General features: G+C 34.7%; 2 protein-coding genes across 2 annotated transcripts; one reads left to right on the forward strand and one right to left on the reverse strand.

Annotated features, from left to right (window-relative positions):
- The first annotated feature begins 2340 nt into the window (after positions 1-2340).
- LOC133196649 (mitochondrial import inner membrane translocase subunit Tim22-like) lies at positions 2341-10075 on the forward strand. Its single transcript, XM_061332509.1, has 4 exons — positions 2341-2627; positions 8046-8230; positions 9378-9450; positions 9839-10075. The coding sequence occupies exons 1-4, from the start codon at positions 2375-2377 to the stop codon at positions 9916-9918; spliced, it is 591 nt and encodes a 196-aa protein (XP_061188493.1). The 5' UTR covers positions 2341-2374; the 3' UTR covers positions 9919-10075.
- Positions 10076-11549: 1474 nt separating this feature from the next.
- Positions 11550-22244, reverse strand: LOC133196650 (uncharacterized). The gene is made up of 2 exons (XM_061332510.1): positions 22160-22244; positions 11550-13145 (listed from the first exon to the last, which is right to left on the reverse strand). The coding sequence occupies exons 1-2, from the start codon at positions 22242-22244 to the stop codon at positions 11746-11748; spliced, it is 1485 nt and encodes a 494-aa protein (XP_061188494.1). The 3' UTR covers positions 11550-11745.
- Positions 22245-22656: the final 412 nt, after the last annotated feature.

Genomic DNA, 22656 nt, shown 5'->3' on the forward strand with positions numbered 1-22656 from the left:
ACGTGTCAGTGAAAATCAGGGATTTTTGGTATATTTCAGCATGGCTCGCTGGCTTTCGGGTGTCCTCTTTTTCTGTAATTTTTCAAACCCTCAGTGTGCTTAACATTGTATATTCTAATTATTTGTGCTGTATCTAAATATAGTCTAGGCCAAAGTAAATTAATTCTTTAAAATACGTCCCAAGGCGGGTAGATTTTCAGATAAAAGAAAACAAGTTTGTCAACTTATCAGATGTTTTTAAAAGTAAATTCAAAACATATTCGATTTTTAAACTATAGCCTTTTGTTATCTTTAATGCACTTTAAAATGCTTATCAAAAGAAACAAGTAAAAGATCTAACTATAAAAGAAGCAAATCTGTAAAGAAATCCCAGTGCGTTCTATCGTTGTTTGTGCTTTGTGTCCGTCGTTGTCCGTCGGTCGTAATATTTTGAACATTTTCAGCTTCTTCTCTTGAACCGCTGAACAAATTTCAACCAATTTTTGCGAATAGCATTAATGGGTGAAGGGGTACCAAAATCGTAAATTTCTTGGTCCCCGTCCCCCAGGACCTGAGGGGTGGGGCTAAAACCATCAAAACCCGTGCTATCTTAATTTTTTTTAATCTTTATTTTTTTTTCTTTAGACTTGGACGTTAGGCAGTCAAACTGTTGGATTGATTGTAATAAGCATTGATCCCTCTATACCATAACTGTGAAATTCATGATGACCCCAGGGTTAGGGGTTCTGGAGTAAATATAAATATTCTTTATAAAATAAAATCCAGGAATTTCATAATGGGGGGGGGCAGTAGAAGGCGCAGGGGGTCGGGGGGGGTTGCATTGAAGCCCTTAGTGGATCCAGGGCAAATAAGAGGTGTTTTTTCCCTTGATTTTAGGATAATACAGACAAAATTTCAAAAAAAAAAAAAAAAAAAAAAAAAAACGGGGGTGGGGGGCACGCCCGGTGCTGGATCCGCCTTTGATTGCAAAGTAATTTCCAAGATATACGTTAAACTTTACTGCCGTTCCTTGCTCGAGTAATACCGAGTCGCCCATTTTTCGTCACAAGTCACCTACATATTGACGTCATTTTCACATTGTGACGTCATGAACATGGAACAAAACATTATATAACATCTGCTATTTATAGAACATGTTTATGTCTATTTGAGTGCCAAATTCATTCTGATCTGAGTTACAAGTGGTTTTGTGAATATAGAGATAGTTCGCAAACTTTTTGATCACCCCTCGTACATATAGGAATCACCTTTTCCCTCTGTCTTGCATCTTATCCGGGCTATAACTTTGTAATTAATAGAGAATTATTGGAAGCTCATACTTGGTACAAAGATTGTTTATGACCTGAGGGTGTGAAATAATCTTGACCACGTGTTATTTAGTCAAGTTCAAGGTCACCGGTAGAAAAAGCCTAATTAAATTTCTTTAGGCTATAACTTTGTAATGGAAACTCATTGAAAGCTCATACTTGGTACAAAGACTGTTTATGACCTGTGTGTGCCATAACCTTGACCCAAGGTCATTGTGGCAAATTCAAGGTCACTGGTATAAAAAGTGTAAAATTCATGACAGGTGTAATTTTCTAATGGAGAAACATATAGGATATCTATATTTCACTATTAAAGATAACTTATGTATCATTTTTAAACCAAGGTCTTTCAGGTAAGTTTAAGGTCACATTTACAAAATTTGAATGGGTAGTTAAAAATTGTAGCTGGTGGGTGGGGGTGTTAATGTTTAGAGAGCTTGCTCACAGTACCTCCAGTTTTATATTTTTGTGGATCCTTTACAATGTTGTCATACTCAGGTGACCGTTAACAGGCCCGTAGGAAGGTCATCAGGCTTTTTATTGATGAGCACAAGCATATAGTATCTATTAGTATCTATATTTACTGTATATAGTTATCTATATATCGGCAAAATTATTGGGGGGGGGGGGCACGGATTATTGGGGGCCATGGATAAGGCCCTTGGGCCTCTTGTTTACGTTTCCAATGAGTTGTTAAAAGATAATGAATGAAAACAAAATACCATTTTATTGATTTGGTTTGGATTTCATATAACAATTTAACAATTATGGACTTTGTTTTCGATCAACGTTGATTAATATGTGACCCTCTTGCTCCGCAATATTTCCTTTCATTGAGGTTAACATGTTGCCCTGACAAGTCCCAGTCAATATTTGGACAAGACACTATTATACAAAACTGCATAGCTTTGTCAACAATATTCCGTGCTTGCACGGGACTTCATCTAATATTGCATACCAGTTTTTGCTCAGATTGTCTCAAGTCAAGACCTCGATTATTCAGAATTTTGAATCTCAATTGCGTTTCTATTTGCGTCGGGTACGGTATCATAATATTGAAATCAGCAATGGCGGCGCCCTTGCAAGGCACGGGTGTTATCAGAACAGATCAAACCAGGCAAAATATACCCAAACTAACACCAAAAGATGTCGAAAGCTTCAGTTTTGTTATTGATCATGTTATTGGAAATCGTAAAATGAGAAGGGCACAGTTCATTCCACTTGGTGGAATACCACAGTTCCCAAAGACCAGAGAAGAGGTGCTGGTGACGAGTTTCTTTGAAAGCTGCGTATGTAAATCAACATTGAGTTGTGTGGCAGGTAACATACTTGTATGAAATGAAATATTTGGTAGATGTTTTATATCTATCTACCTGGTAAAAAGTGATACTGCAGGGGTTGAAATTTTCCTGGAAAACATACTAGCCCTGGGGCTTCTGATCCACAGGCACTTGCTTCGTATACGGGGCACCCCTACTTTTTTTTTACCACAAGGTACCTAACTCAATTTCAGGCATTTCCACTTCAAGCTCGTATTTTGTTAATGTATATCAATCATTAACCTACTTTAAAATGACATCGTTCGCTTCGAGAGACTTTTTTCTTGTCAAATAAGTCCAAGGAAACCAGTCTACATAGATAAGCGAAAGTAAACTGACGATAAATAATTTTTTTCCCTTTCTGTTAGTCCAACATTTAAATTAAATTAGCCAGAGTCTTGAAGTGTCTATCCCTGGGCGTTGGGCTACCATATATTTCAACCCCTGTACTAATATGTTAGGCTCAATCACATTATTTAGTATTTACACAAACCAGTTGGCGATTCCAGAGGCATAAATGTTTTTTATTGTCATTTTCCTTGGGAGATGACAGTCAGACACATTAAGTTTAAAAGCCAGAAGTGAAGTTCTAGTGTAAGCTGACAATCTTAGCTGTTGGTCTGAGGAATAAAGACTGATGATTGTGCAATCCTACATTATTAACTGGCGGTCAGGAAATTAAGACAGACAATGATGCAATTTCTAAATACAGTTGAACTTCGATATCTCGTACACGGATATCTCGAATACCATCGATATGTCGAAGTGATTGGGAAGTCCTTACCACGTATTTCATAAGTAAATTACCTAAGATATCTTGAACCCATGGATATCTCAAAGTTTTTTCTCGGTCCAATGGAGTTTGAGATAACAAGGTTTAACTGTATAACTATAGAGTTTGATAAACAAAAACAAGAATGAAATGAACAAGGATGAAACCCAAATCTAAGGAAAATTTAGCTATGGACAAGAAGAGCGATATGCACATGTATGCACCAGCACCAGAGTGCCAGGCAAGTCGCTCCTAAGACAACTGGCTCCTGGGTCATTTCAACCAATTTGAAAAATTGGCGTTCTCTACCTTCAAATCAAATATTCTGGATATTGTATAATTTATCTTTTTATTTCATGTGTCCATGTTCCGGATCTCTTATCATATGTGTACATGTATCTCGATTAATAATTTGAAAAAATAAAGAAATGATCGCTCCGTAAATTTGAAACAATTATTATTTAAAAATTACAAAGTTATTCGATGGTAATTCTTCAAAAGGAAGATACCTGTAGGAAGGATTCCTGGAGCCAATTTTGTACATCATATAATATCTTAAAGTAGGACAATCCCACAAGCTTTCACTGTCTTTCATGTCAAAGAAATGAATATAACACTGCCTTAAGCATAATGCATGTAACTATTATAAATACATGTATGTTGTCACAAGAAAGTTCTTGTTGATTTCACTACAGTTTTGCAACAAATGCAATCATACAACAACAACATTACTGTTTGGCACGATTGAAAACGTTTCAGACATTTGAAATTTTACATTTTTAGAAATCGAAAACCCAAGCATTTTGCCGGTATATCGGTACTGGAAAAACGTATCGCAATACAATATTTTTTGCTAACGAATCGCAATATATAACAAAATATAGATATTATTGCACAGCTCTACAACAAATGCAAATAAGATTTAGCTGATCCTGCCAACAGTGTGACATAAACAGTCCAATATCTAAACGACAGGTCCAATATCTCACTCTGCAGTCAAATATCGATTTCTCTTTGACAGCTCTGTAAAAATTGGAAATGTAAGACTATTTTTTAAGTAGAGATTTATAAAGGAACCAGTTTTAAAGGTATTACAAAAGGATTTATATTTTCTACAAAGGACTAAAAATAGATCGAGAAGTTCCAAATTGATACCATTAATTCTGAAAAATTATTTCACCCACACCCAACATTTTTCTGGATATGAATTTTTACCATTAAGTTTGAAAACATTCCTTGAAAGTCTGGTTGTCCCCTCCTCCCTGTTTGATAGAGTAATAGCAAAAAAAATCTCTCCCACATCAATGGACCCTACCCCATTCATCCATCCTGAAATAAGATATGGAGTTTGGAGTAATTCTCCTCTTTTTGGGGGGCCCATGAAAGATTTTTTTTTTCAGGTATTAAAGTTATTATTTTTTTCTTATTTGCCCTTATTTCAAAATCCATGCTATGTGCCTGACATTTATTTTTTCAGAATGAGAAATTCAAATTTGTTCCTGCTTCCCTCACAGTGTTTGGCTAGGGCATCACCAAATGTAAAAAAGAAAGATGGTTTGCTTAATGAGTTTGTATCATTTAATTGAATAATAAAACAGTTATTGCTGTTCTTTCAGTGTACAATATTTTTCCTTCAGTCTCGGTGAATATTGTACTCCTCAGGTGGCTGATCATTGTATTGACCTCAAAACAGCAATAATTGTATAATAACCTGAAAGATTACTCACTGTAACCAGTCCTAATTAATCAGAATATGCAATTTGTTATGTTTTAATTTGACAGTTGGCTGAAATTAAAGTTATCAGAATGAATAAACAGTATTCATTTCTTGATTGGAATAGAATAATTAGTGTTTACAATGTAGGTGTCTTTTATCAAATTATTTATGCGAAGAAAACAAAGTCATTGAAAGTTGTGTTAAACCTTAACTACTATAGGTATTAATTTTGTTAATAATATATACACACCCTTTCCAAAGTAATCATATCACATGATTAATCTCATCCAATTTAAAGGTCACAAATGTGATTCAACAGATAAACACAGTCTTATTTATTTTACAAACCAGAAAAAAAAAACCCAATATTTAAGGACGGATCTTTCTTTTTTCCCTGAAATTTATAAAAATAAATAATTGTTTTTGATTTATTTTATTTTTTCATATTGATGACTTTAACAATAAAGACATTCTCCCAGTATGTGTCAGGTGTCTTGCATGTATTTTGGTGCAGTTTATAAAATATTTCTTCCCAAAGTTTCCTGTCAAATTTAACAATCCCGCTCTATCTTCAAGAAGTCTTGTGTAATGTCATTCAAATTTTCTTGTGTCAGATACATTAACGCATTGGAATGACAGATACAGTTTGTACAAATATCTAATAGGTTGCTGAATGTAACATATCAAAACTAGAAAAACAAGATGTGTCTGTGAAACCCTGATGTCTCCATATGACAGCTCATTGCGAAGGTTAAAGTTTCTCAAATGCAAGACAAACTCCAAGATCAAGGTCAAGAGGTCAAAAATGGCGGTACCCAAAGTAAGGTCTTCTCACAAGAAATATACATGTGAAATATGAAAAGTAGGTCAAACTCCAAGGTTAAGGTGAAAACGTCACAATATTTGGTATACAAGGAAAGATTTTTTTGTCATTAGGAATACACATGTGGAAGGGTACCTGTAAAGTGCGAAACGAAATCGAAACCAAATGAAACGAAACGAAACTAATGTCGAAACCAAACGAAAGAAACCAAGTACTGTAAGACAAAAGTCAGCTTAAACTATTATATTACTATTTTATAAAAGGAATTCTCAGGAAAACAAGCAAATTCAAAGAATTCTGGTCCCCCGCTTTCGGTGTCTTTGTGGGTGAGATGTCATTATTTATGGCATATTGTGTCAAATATGAACAACCTTTCATATTCATTCAAGAGTTATCACCATTTTGTCACAGGTAATGCATATGTCAAGTGTGAAAGCCCTATCTTTTCTGAATCAAAATTTATAAGGAAGAAATAACATTTTTGAAAAGTAGGTCAAACCTCAAGGTCAAAGTCACGGGGTTAAAATCATAGTGTATTTAAAAAGGTCTTGCCCAGGTAATATACATGTGAAACATGAAAGCCCTATCTCTTCTCAATCAAAAGTTATGACCAAAGTTAAAGTTTTTGAAAAGTAGGTCAATCTTCAAGGTCAAGTTCAGGGGGTCAAACATCATAGTGCATTTAGAAAGGACTTGTCACAGGTAATGCATATGTCAAATATGAAAGCACTATCTCTTCTCAATCAAAAGGTATAAGGAAGATATAACATTTTTGAAAAGTAGGTCAAACCTCAAGGTCATGGTCACGGGGTCAAAAATCATAGTGTATTTAGAAAGGTCTTGTCCCAGGTAATATACATGTGAAACATGAAAGCCCTATCTCTTCTCATTCAAAAGTTATGACCAAAGTTAGAGTTTTTGAAAAGTAGGTCAATCTTCAAGGTCAGGGGGTCAAAAATCATAGTGCATTTAGAAAGGACTTGTCACAGGTAATACACATGTGTAATATGAAAAGTAGGTCAAACTTCAAAATCAGGGGGTCCAAAAATCATAGTGTATTTAGAAAGGTCTTGTCACAAGTAATACACATGTATAATATGAAAGTCATTCTTCTCATTCAAAAGATATGATCAAGGTTAAAGTTTTTGTGACAGACGGACAGACTTACAGACTGACAGATGGACAGACGAATGAGATTTAATGTCACCTCGCTTTCGCGAAAGCGGGGGACAATAAAGGATGGTGTCCGTTACAATTGCTAGTATCCACAGATTAACAATGAATCAAGAAATTTTATGCATTATAATTATTTGTCAAAATACTAATAAAAGTATGCTTAAAAGGGTTATCCACTCCAAAAACTGATACTTTAATGCTGAACACGATTCGTAAAAGGAATTTGTCCGCCATATTCTATGTGTCTCTCGCTATATCAGGTATATCTGAGGGCATAGGGGCTTGTCTTCAGGATTGTTAAGTGTCAAATAAATTTAAAAAAAATTGAATCTTCTTTAAATACACTTAAAAGTTGTTAAAATAGAGATTCTGACACTTTCATTCAAGAAAAAACACGTTTAAAAGAGGACTTACCACACCTATATACATAAACTCTACAGGGGACGAAAGCTCTCGTCTTGGAAAAAATACCCACTTCAGCGCCTATTTCTGGACTCTAAAGGATTAATTTATTTCGTTGCCATGGTTCTGTCCCCTACAGTGATGATTTTCCTAAACGTTGATGCGTTTGTCAGTCGTCAGCACGCGTATAATCAACAGAAATTTGTTACCAAAAACAAAACACTCAGTGGTACACTGTACTTATTATCACCCTCTAAAGTGCACAGGTTCTGTAAACTGAGTGCAGGGTAGTGAGGGTACCATTCAGGTAAAAAATTAATGTTCATTTATCTCACAGCAGAGTTACTCTAATTCACTTCCCTGCCTAATTAACTTTTTTCAAAAGTAAATATTTGTCGTTTATGAGTATAGTATATGTATAGGGACTTGCGTGGGTTTCATTGGAACTTCCATTAAACAATATTTTATTCAGAAAAGTCTGATTGAATTGAACACTACTGGTGTGTTATCAGTAATACCTATTTTCCAGGATTTGCCCTTGGGGGATTATTTGGACTGTTTACGGCTGGTGTAGACCCCATGTCAACTATGTCAACAGAAACCCCCACCACCAGAATGGTTCTACAGGAAATGCGAGCCAGATTTTGGTCATATGGCAAGAACTTTGCTGTTGTTGGAGCCATGTTTGCTGGAACAGAGTGCTGTTTAGAGTCGGTAAGTCATCTGCCCACCACTTCATGTTTTTTGCAGATTTTTAAAGAAGATGGGCGAACAAGGCGAGCGAACTGCCTAAAGTGCAACAAACATGAAGGTGAAAAATTGAATCTCAGTTATAACAAAATTTTTCTTTGATATTTCATCTGTCATTAAAGTATACTTTATGAAAAACTCCACAATTTGCAAAAATCTCAAAAAGATTTAAATTATTTGCCCATGAAATAGCATACACACACTAAAGTGGGCAAAAAGGATCATTTTCTCATACTATAACACAATTTTTCTGTATGAGTGGGTCTTTGCTCCATTTTTTTTAAAGTTTATTCTCAAAGCCTGCGTAAAAATGTAGAATTTTCGGTAAACAAAAACATGGAGCAAAGACCCACTATACCTTAAAAATACACTTTTATGACACGACATTCGCATCTTTCCGAGAAATACTTGAAGTCCATTTATTCAAGGGTCATATCACAAACATGATTTAAATACCACTATTCATCAAGAGCTGTGTAGCGTAGTGTTTACATGTAGTGTGTTGGTCTCATAGGAAAATGAAAGTCAGGATTTTTATTGCTTGGGTTCGAACCCAGCGAGAACCACATTAGTTTTTAATAACAGAAAAAAAGTGCCCAGAAAATTTTCCTCACAAAAGTGTTGTTTATCATACTCGTATTTTCAGGAATTTCAATGATATTAACTTTACTCTTAATACTAGATTCACAAATCGAATATGAATTTTATATATCTGAAGCTATAGGCATTCTGCACGCCTTGTTCACCCATCTCCTTTCTTATTCAGCAGTGTGACAAACCGATACAGCTAAAGTGACAAGTAAGACCAAAAAAAAATGGATAAAAAAGTAATTTTAAAATTGAGTGAAAACAGATTTTCTTGAGCAAAGAACAAAGGGTAAAAATGAGCAGTACAAAAAGATGTAAACAGAAAACTGACATTGTCTTCAATACATTATTATATATTCAACCTTTCAAAAAAAAATTATTGGTATGTATTGCTTCTTGTCCCGGGCTCAGTATAAACAGGTTTGTAGTCAAGAGTTTGACACATGAAATTGAGTCTCCCAGTAAATTTATCATTCCTATTGAATGTGAGCTTGACCGTCTGTTACTTTACATATTGTTTCAGTACCGTGGAAAAACTGAACTTGGGAATGGCACCATCACTGGATTTCTTGTTGGGGGTGTTCTAGGACTGCGAGGTAAATGTAATCAGATCATTTCACAAACGATTCTGAAATATTTTTGTATTTTTTTTAAAAACATTCTTTGATCCATTCGGGATAATGCCATTGATAAATGCCTGAGGTCCTGCTTGATAATTTTCGTCCCCGCTTTTGCAAAAGCGAGGAGACATTAAATCTCATTCATCTATCAATCTGTTCCACCAGTAGGGGACTTATAATCTAAAAATGCTTATTTTTGTACCATTCACCCCAAATTTGCGCACCATTTATCCATTTGCCTGTGGTAAAAATAACACTATAGATAATAACCCAGTATACAGTAAAAAATGCGCCTTATGCATTTGAAGGAGATATAAAATTTTGAACAGGAATTGTTATTTATTATCGTTGATGATGATTTCAGCTGGACTGAAAGCTGGTCTGTTTGGAGCCCTGGGATTCGCTGCATTTTCTACAGCCATTGATTACTATCTTCGTCACTAACAACAACTCGTTTGTAAATAGTTTGTAAATAGAATTCTTATGTTTTTCATATAATGTGTTATAGACCATTATTTGGTCCTACTTTTGTGCATATTGCAGTGGGTTTTTAAATAGTGGAGTCTAGTGGAATAAAAAATATTATTCTGACATTTCATAATTGTGTTTACTTTTTATGGTTTATGAAATAGAATATTTATAACTTTACTAGATGGAGGCATAGTAACGCAAAAATGAGAAAAGCAAGAAAGTTTTTTTTTTGCATGGCTCTCTATTCAATTTTTTCTTTCAAATTTCGAAAGTACATGTATTATTGATTTCTTAAAAATGCACGATTCAGAATCTTAAACATATCTAAACCCCCACCCCCTCCCTGGTCCAAAATGGAAAAATTGTTTTGCGCCTCAGTAATGTACGCATGCACAGGAAACATGTAATCGAAATGTATGAATATGATTCATCGTGACTCTGAGAGTTCAGAGGCTCCAACCATAGGGGCTTGTCTTCCGGATTGTTAAATGTAAAATAAATCAATAAAATTTTGAATCTATTTTAAATTCACTTGAAAAATTGTTACAATAAAGATTCTGATACTTTCAGACAAGAAAAACCATATTTAAAAAAAAAAAAACCCGTACCACACCTTTCGCATGTCTTCCATAATTATTCAGTTCATTTTTCTACATAAAATATCAGATCAAACAGGGGCTATCTCGGGTCTTTAGTTCGAAGCTATCCCCTGCCACCTTACAACGGGGCGTTTACTCAAATACGGAATACAAACTCAGCGGTCAATAAAACGCCAAGATATTGAACGCTAAAATTTGGTAGTTTTTTTTATTATAGACTTAGCTGTTATAAATAGAGGATATTCAATGTTTTGTAGATGAATATGGAATTTATTTCACGAGTGGGACAGGATATTTTGATATTTTCACGAGTGCGAAGCACGAGTGAAAATATCAAAAAATCCTGTCTCACGAGTGAAATAAATTCCATATTCATCTACAAAACATTGAATCTTCTGTTTCTTACATTTTCTTTGATTTTCCCTTTGCCTCTGTCTTTTCTTAACACAGCGTCATAGGCTTGGCGTCATAGTTGAGCGGTTGAGACGTCGATCGTAGCTTAGTAGTTGTGTGATTGAAAACATTACATAGCATGGATTTTAGCAACATATTTGGGAAGAAATTTGCAGTTTTAGCTCTATCAAGATGCTTAGTTACTATCTCTATCTTATGACAGGCTAGAAATTATTTTTTACTTACTTTGATATCCTTTCACACTGTGAGAGAATATCATTTTGGTATCCTTTCATACTGTGAGAGAATATCACTTTTATTCAATAAATAAGTCACAGTATTTCACTGTTGAAAATGTAATAATATCTAATATTGCACCCTGTGTGCTGGTATGTTCAGAGATTTTGATCATGCTGTACTAGTAAAACAATCGGATTATATTAATGTCCATTTGCATCATTTGTCGCTCTTCTTTCTTGATTTTCGTCAAACAAATATTTCCGCGCCCTAACTTTGATTGTCACCCTTTTGTTGCTGGCCATTCATAAACATAGAAGACAATAAAATAGTTTGTCTTGAGAACATCAACAAAACTCTCCCCAGGCAGAGTCATTTAAAGTGTAAAATCTTTATTACCAGCTTACTATGGTGAACATTGAAACAAACGGAAATTCAAAATTATATGAACTTAAAATGTTGATAGGTAAATTTCTCCATGGAAAAAGTAAATACAATATATATCACCAGATTTAATTTGTTCCAAAGTATATATTCTAATGTTCTCCTCATATCAATTGTTTAGGAATGTTCAGAATAACCGAGGCACGACTGCAGCCAGACTTTCATCATAGTCGCTCCTCTCGTTTCCATCATGATCATTTATATCAAAATCTCCGCCCTCACCTGACGCGTTCTCTTCCGACTCTTCCTCATCGTTTTTATGAAGCCTGTCATGATTTTCTTCATCCTCGATGTTTACGAACACAGGGAACAAACTAGAAGAATCTAAAATATATGTTTTGTATCCATCTGAAGCATCATTTGTCGTTATTTGCCCAAGGTTTTTCGGGTCTAGATCTTCACTAACATTATTTTCAACGAAGAGAGGATAGTCCTCGTCCTGGTCATTTGCTACTTTCAGAATTAAGGGACGCTCATGTTCATCCACAACAGCAACGACAGGTCTGTATGAAGATCGTTTTCGAAAGTCATGTTTTTTCAATGGTCTTTTCCAAAGCTTGTAAGATTTTCCGTATACTCGGCCAAAAGGTCTCTTTGACAGCATTAGTATATCATTTGGATAGTCATTAGTACCATGGAAAGACCGTTTTCCAAATGGCCTTGATTTGCTGTATATTTGTCCAAAAGGACGCTTTTCTGTGAAAAATTCATTCTTCTCACCGTGATGTCTTCCGAGAATTGTATCGCTGTTGGGAATTCTTCCGAAAGGTCTACTTGCATACGCTTTTTGTCCTCTTCTGTCTTCAGAATCTGGATGGAATGACGTGCCATCAGCAAAAGGCATGAGCATTTCAGGTACCTGGTTATATTTATTTAGGGATCTTTTTCCATAATTCTTTCCGTATATTTGACCAAACGGTCTTTTGCCAATTTTGTACAATTTTCCATAAACTTTACCAAATGGACGCTTTACTTCATCATGAACAAGTGGGGATGTATATCGTTTGCCTATTTTCTGGGAATTTCTATACACTCCACCAAAGGGACGCTTACCCATACTAAAGGACTGTCCATAGACTGAGCCAAAAGGTCGTTTGCCCATATCATGGGTTTGTCCATATATTGAGGCGAAGGGGAGTTTACCCATATTATCTGACTGTCCATATATTGAACCAAAGGGACGTTTGCCAGTTTTAAAGGCGTTCCCATATACTGACCCAAATGGGCGTTTGAATTCAGCATGGTCACCAGACACAAACTTTTCTTTCATAAAGTTTCCATAAATTTTTCCAAATGGACGTTTCATTTCGTAATGACCCTCCAGTGGTGGGAACTCACGCTTTCTAAATTTGTAGGGTTTTCCATAAATTCCTCCAAAAGGTCTTTTAGATGCAACATGAAAGTTTTCGAAGTCTGGCTCATCAAAATGTCCTCTTAAATTATATGAACCTTTGTATACTCCCCCGTATGGCTTATCCAATTCCAAGGTATGCATGTTGTAGGTCTTTGGCATGGGTGCTTCATCTTCTGTAGGATAAAAATATTTATAACTTAAATATGGAGTATATTTGTAGAATATCTCAAAATATTAAGAAACATAACTATCCCGGACGACCTAATGATAAAGGAACCACGCCCAAATCCGTATTCTGCATTTTACTAAAGAAAACAGAGTATTTAGTAATCTACTCAAAACAATTGAAACACAAGTATCTCGCAATAACGAAAAATTGTTGTTTTTGAAATCTTTTGCCGCCCCCTCCCCAACACAGATTAAGTTGAGGACTGGGACCGTTTCCCCCTTGTAAAATAAAGAAAGACGAGATATAATTTACGAAATAAATTGATTGGCGGAATTACATGGGACCCTGTGTCTTCAATACCCTCAAACGGTGAAACAAAGTGATGATCAGTTGTACATAATGTACTTAATACGTTAATGTTTTGCCGTTAAGATCATTTTTAGCTCACCTCGACGAATTCGAGATGAGCTTAATATGCTATACCCCCGGCGTCGGCGTTCCGGTTAAAGTTTTAGGAGCAAGTCCATTCTCAAGTAACTATAAGCCCTACCTGGACCAAACTTGCATGGATGATGCATCTAGGGATGGACACTACCACACTTGCTTCGGATGCTGGATCTGACCTACATTTTCCAGTTGAGTGATCAGGTAAATTTTTGGAGCAGGTCCATTCCCAAGTAACTATAAGCCCTACCTTGACCAAACTTACATGGATGATGCATCTAGGGATGGACACTACCACACTTGCTTCGGGTGTTGGATCGGACCTAGATTTTCCAGATTAGTGACCAGGTTAAAGATTTTGGAGCAGGTCCATTCCCAAGTAACTATAAGCCCTACCTTGACCAAACTTGCATGGATGATGCATATTGGGATGTACGCTAACCAACCTGCTTCGGATGCTGGATTCGACCTAGATTTTCCACATGAGTGAATCTTAGCCATATTTTAACCAAATTAGCATGGGTGATGTAGCTAGGTATGGTCACTTCCAGACTTGCTTTTGATTCTGAATCTTTCCAGATGAGTGACCAGGATAATTTTTTTTGGAGTAGCTATATAACATTATGGCCTGTTATGATTAAACTTGCATAGATGGTGCATCTAAGGATGAAAACTTCCAGACTTACTTTGGATGTTGGAATTAACCAAAATTTTCTTGATTAGTAAACAGGATAAACGTTTTTTGAACAGGTCTGTTGCCAAGTAACTATAAGTCGTACTTAAACCAAACTTACATGGATATTGATTTTGGGATGTACACTAACTAAAAAAAGAAGATGTGAAATTTGCCTTACTTAAAGATAACATTCGTAGAGGTGAGCTTCGTAATCTTTGATTACCTATGTTTTATTTACATGTATTTAACCCATTTATCATTACACAGATACGAACGAATCACTGTCTTTCTTCATTGAATTCCCTAAGACATTTTGTCTCTGAAATCAACAAATAAATTGTAGGTGTAGAAATGGACGCATGTCTTTCATTCCTTTTTGTAAAATTTTTGATAAATAGTCACTTTGGTGTACTTTATATTTTATTTATATATTATATTTTTTCGTAGTCTTTTGTCGTAATTACAGATAGTGGAACGTGATTTATTTAACTAAAGTTAAAATATTTTGTAATTATTATTGATATGCACGTCATTTTGCAGCTAGCTTAGAAGATTATTGCTTTTTTGTATAGTCCAGTTTGGGCTTCTTGAGAAATTTCCAACATCGTGCAGTTCTTGAAATAAGCCATCATTCTGATACTGCAATACATGTAATATTTGTCCTCAAATTAAACTTAGTTTATCAATACATATAAAACTATTTCACCGAGTACCTTAACTTTCCATTGACGTGCTTTAGATTGGGAGCAAATACTACTGACGTAGTAACAGGTGTTAGAACTTTTAAAGACACCCTGCTCTTTACACCTCAATGGACTATCCTAAATTAATGTGAAACAAAACGTCCGTGATTTCATAAGGTTTTGGAGACGTGATAATTATCATATTCTCCTAAGTGTGTATTATACGTCAATATAAAGCGTCCTTTCTAATATATTTTACTTAACCGAACAAACTGAAATATTATTAATTTACAGACGTTTAATTAATACTGCCAATGTTTTGTCGATCATATATACCATATATACCAGTCAGTCAAGTCGGGGCTGCCTCTTGCACGACCACCGCCACGGTAGCTAAGTCGGTAGAGCCCTCGCTCTGTGATTGGAAGGTCGTGGCTTAAAAACCCAGCCATGACTGACCAAAAAAAAAAAATAGGAAGCAACTGTTCCTTCTCCAAGCATTCGGCATTTTGAAGTAAAAATTGCGGCCCCTTGTCAGTCATTGGTATACGGTGCCGTCTCTATATGAGGAAAAATCCTCGAACAGTATGAAAAACAACATACAATCAATCAATCAATCTCTGATCTATTTCTGTAAACTTTTTGGATATTCAAATATACGTGAAGTTTCTCCCAACCAATGGATACTGTGTGACACTGTGCATGTATATACATGTATATTTATCATGTTCATAAAAACAAGATTTATTCAAGCGATAATGCAAACCTCAATGTATTTAAACACTACCAAAACACTCATGTGAAGTTTTAAGTTTTTTGTGCACCAGAACATTGAACGCATAGTAGCAGAAATGTTCTGATATTAGCATTTTCGGTATTGATTTTGATTATCATATATTAATGCAGTTATAAAAGAACACAATACAAAAAAATCAAAACTAAACCAAAAAAAAAAAAACAAAACAAAAACAAAACAAAACAAAACAAAACAAAAAACAAAAAAAAAAAAAAAAAAAAAAAAAAAACAACAACAAAAACAACAACAACAACAACAAAAAAAAAACAAAACAAAAAAACACCACCTTGAGACACAGCCCCTGTATACTTATCCTCTAATTCAGTATGTATAATTTTAAGCAATTTTATGAAACGGTAGAGGAAACCCCTAATATGGGGAATATCTATTACATGTATATAGACTTTAGTAGTTTTTCCCTCAACGGAGAATAATTCTATAAACTGTTTAAATGGTTGATTCTAAAAAGTATGTAAACTTTGTAACATCAAAATAACGTAATAAGAAGAAATATGCACTAATATAATATAACTTCATTTATTTTTTAAGGACATTCTTTCATAGGAAGGGTGAAATATGAAAACAACGAGCATAATTCATGCTCAAAAATCCAAATACTAGTAGCAATTGAGAACAGAGTAATCACAGACCTCTGAAAACTTCAGAGGTGGGGCCAGGTGCCATGGAAGAGTAAACATCCATCGACTGGTCACACCCACCGTAAGCTCTTTGTCTTGTAAATGCTTTACTAAGCCCCCATTTTTACTCCTCACAAAAATATTAACTGCTGTAAAGTAGAAACTTTTAAAAGACGTACTGTACAACAGCATACTCTAGAAGTTGTGTAATTCAAATGTGTATTATCAAAAACTCCAAAAGAACCTCTGAAAAATTAAAAATCACATCATTTTTCAAACGTCAGTAACATCAAAAGGTATAAGTTAAGTCAAAGAATAAGATTAAAAAACTTTAAAAACCCCCAGACTTATTGATATCATTAAAAGACTGCCTCTTCAACAGAAATGAAACTCGAAAATTTTGATTGATTGCATGGTCATCAACAAAAATACTTTCTTATAAAACTTTCTGATTCTTCACACACTCTTTAACAAGGTGATATTAAAAGGATGCTGGATATCGTTATTGACAACATCTACTTAGTCTTTGGAGACCAGGTCTTCCAACAAACTGTTGGAATTTCGATGGGCAATGTTGCCTGTTTTTATATTCCCATGAAACAGAATTTATTTTAAAAAATTCAACATGAGAAGAAGAAACCACGTGCTGCCACTTTCAACTCGACATTAAGATATTTTGGCAATGTTTAATCAATTAACAATCGTTAGGTTCATTCATATGTCGGTTACCGGTCACCGTAACCTTATGATAGGGCGCTCGCTTCGTGATCGGGAGGCCAGTGTTCGATTCTCGTTCGCCACGCCGCGTCAAACCTAAGACGTAAACATAGGTAATGACTGTTCCTTCGCCAAGCGCCCAACATTAAAATTAAAGGTCACGGGTGTTTCGGATGAGACTTTAAAAACCGAGGTCCTGTGTCACGGTAGGCGTTGGGACGATAAAGAACCCTCACTGCTCAATGGCCCTAAGTGCCGAACATAGGTCTAAACTTGAATTTACCGGCATACGCTGACGTCTCTATATGAGTGAAAGTTAAATTCTCGAATGGGACGTTAAACAAAATACAATCTATCTTGAAATAAAAGACACAGCAGAGTTTGCCACATCTTTTTCATATTTGGATGTTATACTGACAATAGACGATAAGGGCCAAGTTCGAACTGAATTCTATGTCGAATTTCTCAACTTTCCTTATTTACGTACAGTATGTATCACCCGATATGTTGTTTATATCTCTAAACATTCGATACCTAAGAGAATGCTCTGAGTACGATCAATTTTTAAACGAGGCAGATTACTGACAGATAAGTTGATGTTACAGGGATTTAAACTTTGTTTAAAGTCAGCATTTCGAAAATTCCAGCGGTCGTTAAACTGACCTTGTTAGCCAATGTAACTTATCATTGGGTCGTACTTTGACTGATATATTTCATACCGATTATTAGGCCTTTGTTTTTATACTAAATTAGACTACGGAACATTCAGTCTACGTGATCAATACATAGGGCTCATGGCAGATGTGACCAGTCGATAGGGGATGCTCACTCCTTCTAAGCACCTGATCCTACCTGTATAATTCCCGGGGGTCTGTGTTTTAAGCCCTGTTCACAGATTTGTATTGCTTGTAGGTTTTTTGAGATCGATCACTGTTAGTCATCCTAGCCTTTTTTTTATCTTGAGTGGGCAAACAGATAAAGCTGTAGTCAGCTCAGCAAATAACAGCGTAATAATTTGTATTAAAAATGTCAGTCAACATTCGACAGGTTGTATTTGCAAACAAGGTCATTGTATCGATCTTAGAATTTGTGAAATGTTGACTTTAAACGAGATTGGTGATACCCTTGTGCCATTAACTTATTTGGTAGAAGCCTGTTTCGGTTTAGAAAGTGATTATAATTTTGCAGAACATGCTCTTGCGTATCGAATCAACTGGGAGAATAAATACCATATGCAGGTGATTATAATATGCATGTATTCTACATAAATAAGGGAAGTTTGCCCCTCAATGTCTTTCTCTAGTATAAAATCTAAGTATGAAGCAGATGTGTCAGACTCTGTGGTGACTTTCATTTCGAGATCTGTTACAAATAAAAGTTTCTACGGGGACGTTGGTCTCATATCTAGAAATAAATGACCCCGAAAAAACTCTCCTTAATCCCTTAAATACGTAGGGGTAACATTACATGTGTCGCAACAATTTAATACACGTATTCAACTATCATTCATCATGTTCAATTATTTTGCGTTTACAAAACTTGTGGTTGTGTAGAAAAAAGAAAAAAAACTGATATTAACAGTTTGATACAAAACGTTACACAATAGACTCTACTTCTTTCGTTTGCGTCCAATAAATCTGTTCTGAGTTAGCTATTTTGATGAAAGGCAGATAAAGCAAAATGGTTCTAAAATCTATGGAGAATGATTCATTAATGATTGTACTCAATTCTGTCACATCAGGAAGCTATCAATGCTATAGTACTGTATATTAACAGTCGTGAACAATAAATCATATTTCTATAATCACAGATACAGGCGTGGATTTATACTTCTGTAGTTTGCTTCTATTAATAATGAATCAATTTATTGCGTTCTTCCAAATTTTTTTTATTAAACATCACACATCAGTTGAAAAGTAAAAATATTCAGGCTTTTCTCGATCGGAAACCGGAAACTTTTAATATCGTTCAATTTAAGAAGACAGGTGCTATTGGGAATTGGATTCATTGAAGAATTTATCTGCGCAATTGTGCCGTTATATAATAAGCAATATAAGCATAATTTATACAGATTTGTTCTGGAGAAATCGCATTTAGGCAACAGAATATCAATAATTATATCATCAAATCACAACCTGGACAATAAAATAGACTTCCTAAGTTGGATAGTATCAAAGAACCTTGTACACTTTGATTCCGAAAATGTAATTCTAATATTTATGACATTTGTCTCAAATTCTACGATATTTTGTTAGTCTTCTACCATGATGGAATTTCTTCATTCAGGACACCATGACAGGGACTGACTTGGAAATTTCCTTGGAAACTGATGATTATTCTAGCTGCATTATTTGAAAAGCATGAACCTGTTGATTGTTACATTTAACTTGTTTAATTACAAGTACTTTGTTGGAAGAAGAGAAATTTTGCCAGTGAAAATATGCCGTTTTGCTTTCTTTACATGTATTCGTGACTAATAATGTCAACGAATAATCGAATATTCACTCGGTAAGCAGATAAACGAATATGAATTTTGATTCGAATATTCGCCCCCTCCCAAGATTTCATTAAAAAGAGATAACTATGATAAAATTTGATTGGAAAAGTGCCGGAATCATCTCTATTTCATTTATATTGTACTATAGGGATCGATTTCAATCGCTCGATTTCTTTCACTACTTTCTGATCTTATATAGACCTACTTTTTAGCTCACCTGAGCTGAAAGCTCAAGTGAGCTTTTCTGATCACCCGTTGTCCGTCGTCCGTCCGTCTGTCTGTAAACTTTTCACATTTTCAACTTCTTCTCAAGAACCACTGGGCCAATTTTAACCAAATTTGGTACAAAGCATCCTTGAGTAAAGGGGAGTTTAAATTGTTAAAATAAAGGGCCAAACCCCCTTACAAGGGGAGATAATCAAGAAAAGACAAAAATAGGGTGGTGTCATTAAAAAATCTTCTTCTCAAGAACCACTGGGCCAGAAAAGCTGAAACTTACGTGAAAACATTCTTGGGTAGTGTAGATTCTAAATTGTTAAAATCATGACCCCCGGGGCAAGGGCGGGGCCACAATAGGGAATCCAAGTTTTACATTGAAATATATAGGAAAAAATCTTGAAAAATCTTCTTCTCAAGAACCACTGGGCCAGAAAAGCTGAAACTTATGTGGAAGCATCCTGGGGTAGTGTAGATTCTAAATTGTAAAAATCATGACCCCGGGGGAAGGGCGGGGCCACAATAGGGAATCCAAGTTTTACATTGAAATATATAGAAAAAAATCTTTAAAAATCTTCTTCTCAAGAACCATTAGGCCAAAAAAGCTGAAACTTATGTTGAATAATCCTGGGGTAGTGTAGATTTTAAATTGTTAAAATCATGACCCCCGGGGAAAGGGTGGGGCCACAATAGGGAATCCAAGTTTTACATTGAAATACATAGAAAAAATCTTTAAAAATCTTCTTCTCAAGAACCACTTTGCCAGACAAACTGAAACTTATGTGGAAGCATGCTGGGGTAGTGTAAATTTTAAATTGTTAAAATCATGACCCCGGGGGAAGGGCGGGGCCACAATAGGGAATCCAAGTTTTACATTGAAATATATAGAAAAAATCTTTAAAAATCTTCTTCTCAAGAACCATTAGGCCAGAAAAGCTGAAACTTATGTGGAAGCATCCTTGGGTAGTGTAGATTCTAAATTGTTAAAATCATGACCCTTGGGGGCAGGGCGCGGCCACAATAGGAAATCCAATTTTTATATTGAAATATATAGAAAGAAAAAATCTTCTTCTCAAGAACCACTTGGTCAGAAAAGCTAAGACTTTTGTAGAAGCATCCTGGGGCAGCGTAAATTCTGAAGAATTCAAATCTTGACCCCTGGGTGTAGGGCGGGGCCACTATAGGGAATCCAAGTTTTACATTGAAATATATAGGAAAAATCTTTAAAAATTTTCTCCTCAAGAACCTCTTGGCCAGTAAAGCTGAATCTTATATGGAAACATCCTAGGGTAGTGTAGATTTTAAATTGTTAAAATCATGATCCCCGTGGGTAGGGCGGGCCACAATAGGTATTACAAAAAGATCATCTGGTGAAGAACAGCAGGGCCAAAGTTATTCAGGTGAACGTTGTGGCCCATGGGCCTCTTGTATTAATAATTATTTCGTTTTGAGTTAGGTGTCTCAGAAGAATTATTTTGTCTCTAGGCAATCTTTTAAGAGGGTGTATCGAGTGAACGCTCAGAGTTATATCTAGAAAGCGGTTTCTGAGATTTTGAAGTTGGTGTCACATGTGTATAAAACTCCCGTCTTTTAATAAGATTGAATCTATGTAATCAAGAACAAGATGAAACCCTTCTTAGACTGTTTAAAAGATTGAAAAGTGAACTTATAAATATTTTTTTTGAATATTGATGAACATGTTTAATATAATCAGTTTGTAATATTGTAAAGGGCTCAATTTCCGAATACTAGTAAATGTGCATATTACCTGATTATCTTGGGCTGAATATGTTCCTAAGTTTTTAAAGTCAAAATTGGAAAATTATTCCGCAACCATTATCAACGCAAAACCTGTCATGAGAGTAGGACGATGCATATTGATTGAATAAAATAAACCAGATTTTATATATTTTACCGAATAATCCAATATTTTCGAATAATTTCATTGAAATATTCGAATATGAATTACTAACAAAATTGACATCCCTACCTGTGGCAAACATACGAACTCTACACAAATATATATATATATATATATATATATATATATATATATATATATATATATATATATATATATATATATATATATATATATATATATATATATATATATATATATATATATATATATATATATATATATATATAAGCAAAACAAAACAGACAAAAACTGCAGTAATTCACAGCTTTAACATGTAAATTGTATGAAAAAAAAAATCATTTTGTTAAACAATCTATTCAAGAATTGATTATAATCTCTATTTCATGTCAGTTTACAGTTTACTTTGTACACTTCATCATGTGAGGAAGCTTTAAAATGAACAGCCAAGAATTAGTTAAATGCTCACCAGAAGACGTAAGTTGAACATTGAGTCCAACGGCAGAGGTGTTGTAGAAAAGAAACAGAAGAAAAACCTGGAGTATTCCAGCCATATCTGTAATGAGTAAAAATTGATGTTTCAAAATAATTTTGTTCTTATTTTTGAATTTTTATCAAAGAAAAACAAGGCAAAATTTCTTTTTTACTTTAAATTTACTTCCTCTAATATGTATTTTCGGACTTAATTTGAATTGATTTTGAAATTCTAATATTAAAAAAGCAATTTTTTATTCTAATTTTTACGACAAATAATATAGGTGTACATCTACTCTCCAACCCACGTATTTTCTAAAACAATACAAAGAAAACAAGTGTGACAATTAGTTATCCAATTCGAATTCAGCAGTGTACATTTATGTTTTATTTAAAAAAAAAAAGAATAAGAAAATTACTATGACAGTAAATTCCCGTTTGTAATCTGCATTTAGATTGACACCGCAACAAATCCCATCATTTGATATTCCT

Source organism: Saccostrea echinata, unplaced genomic scaffold (genome assembly GCF_033153115.1).
Source record: "Saccostrea echinata isolate AGI-Se365-2 ecotype Australia unplaced genomic scaffold, CSIRO_AGI_Sech_v1 ptg000030l, whole genome shotgun sequence".
NCBI classification, from domain to species: Eukaryota; Metazoa; Mollusca; class Bivalvia; order Ostreida; family Ostreidae; genus Saccostrea; species Saccostrea echinata.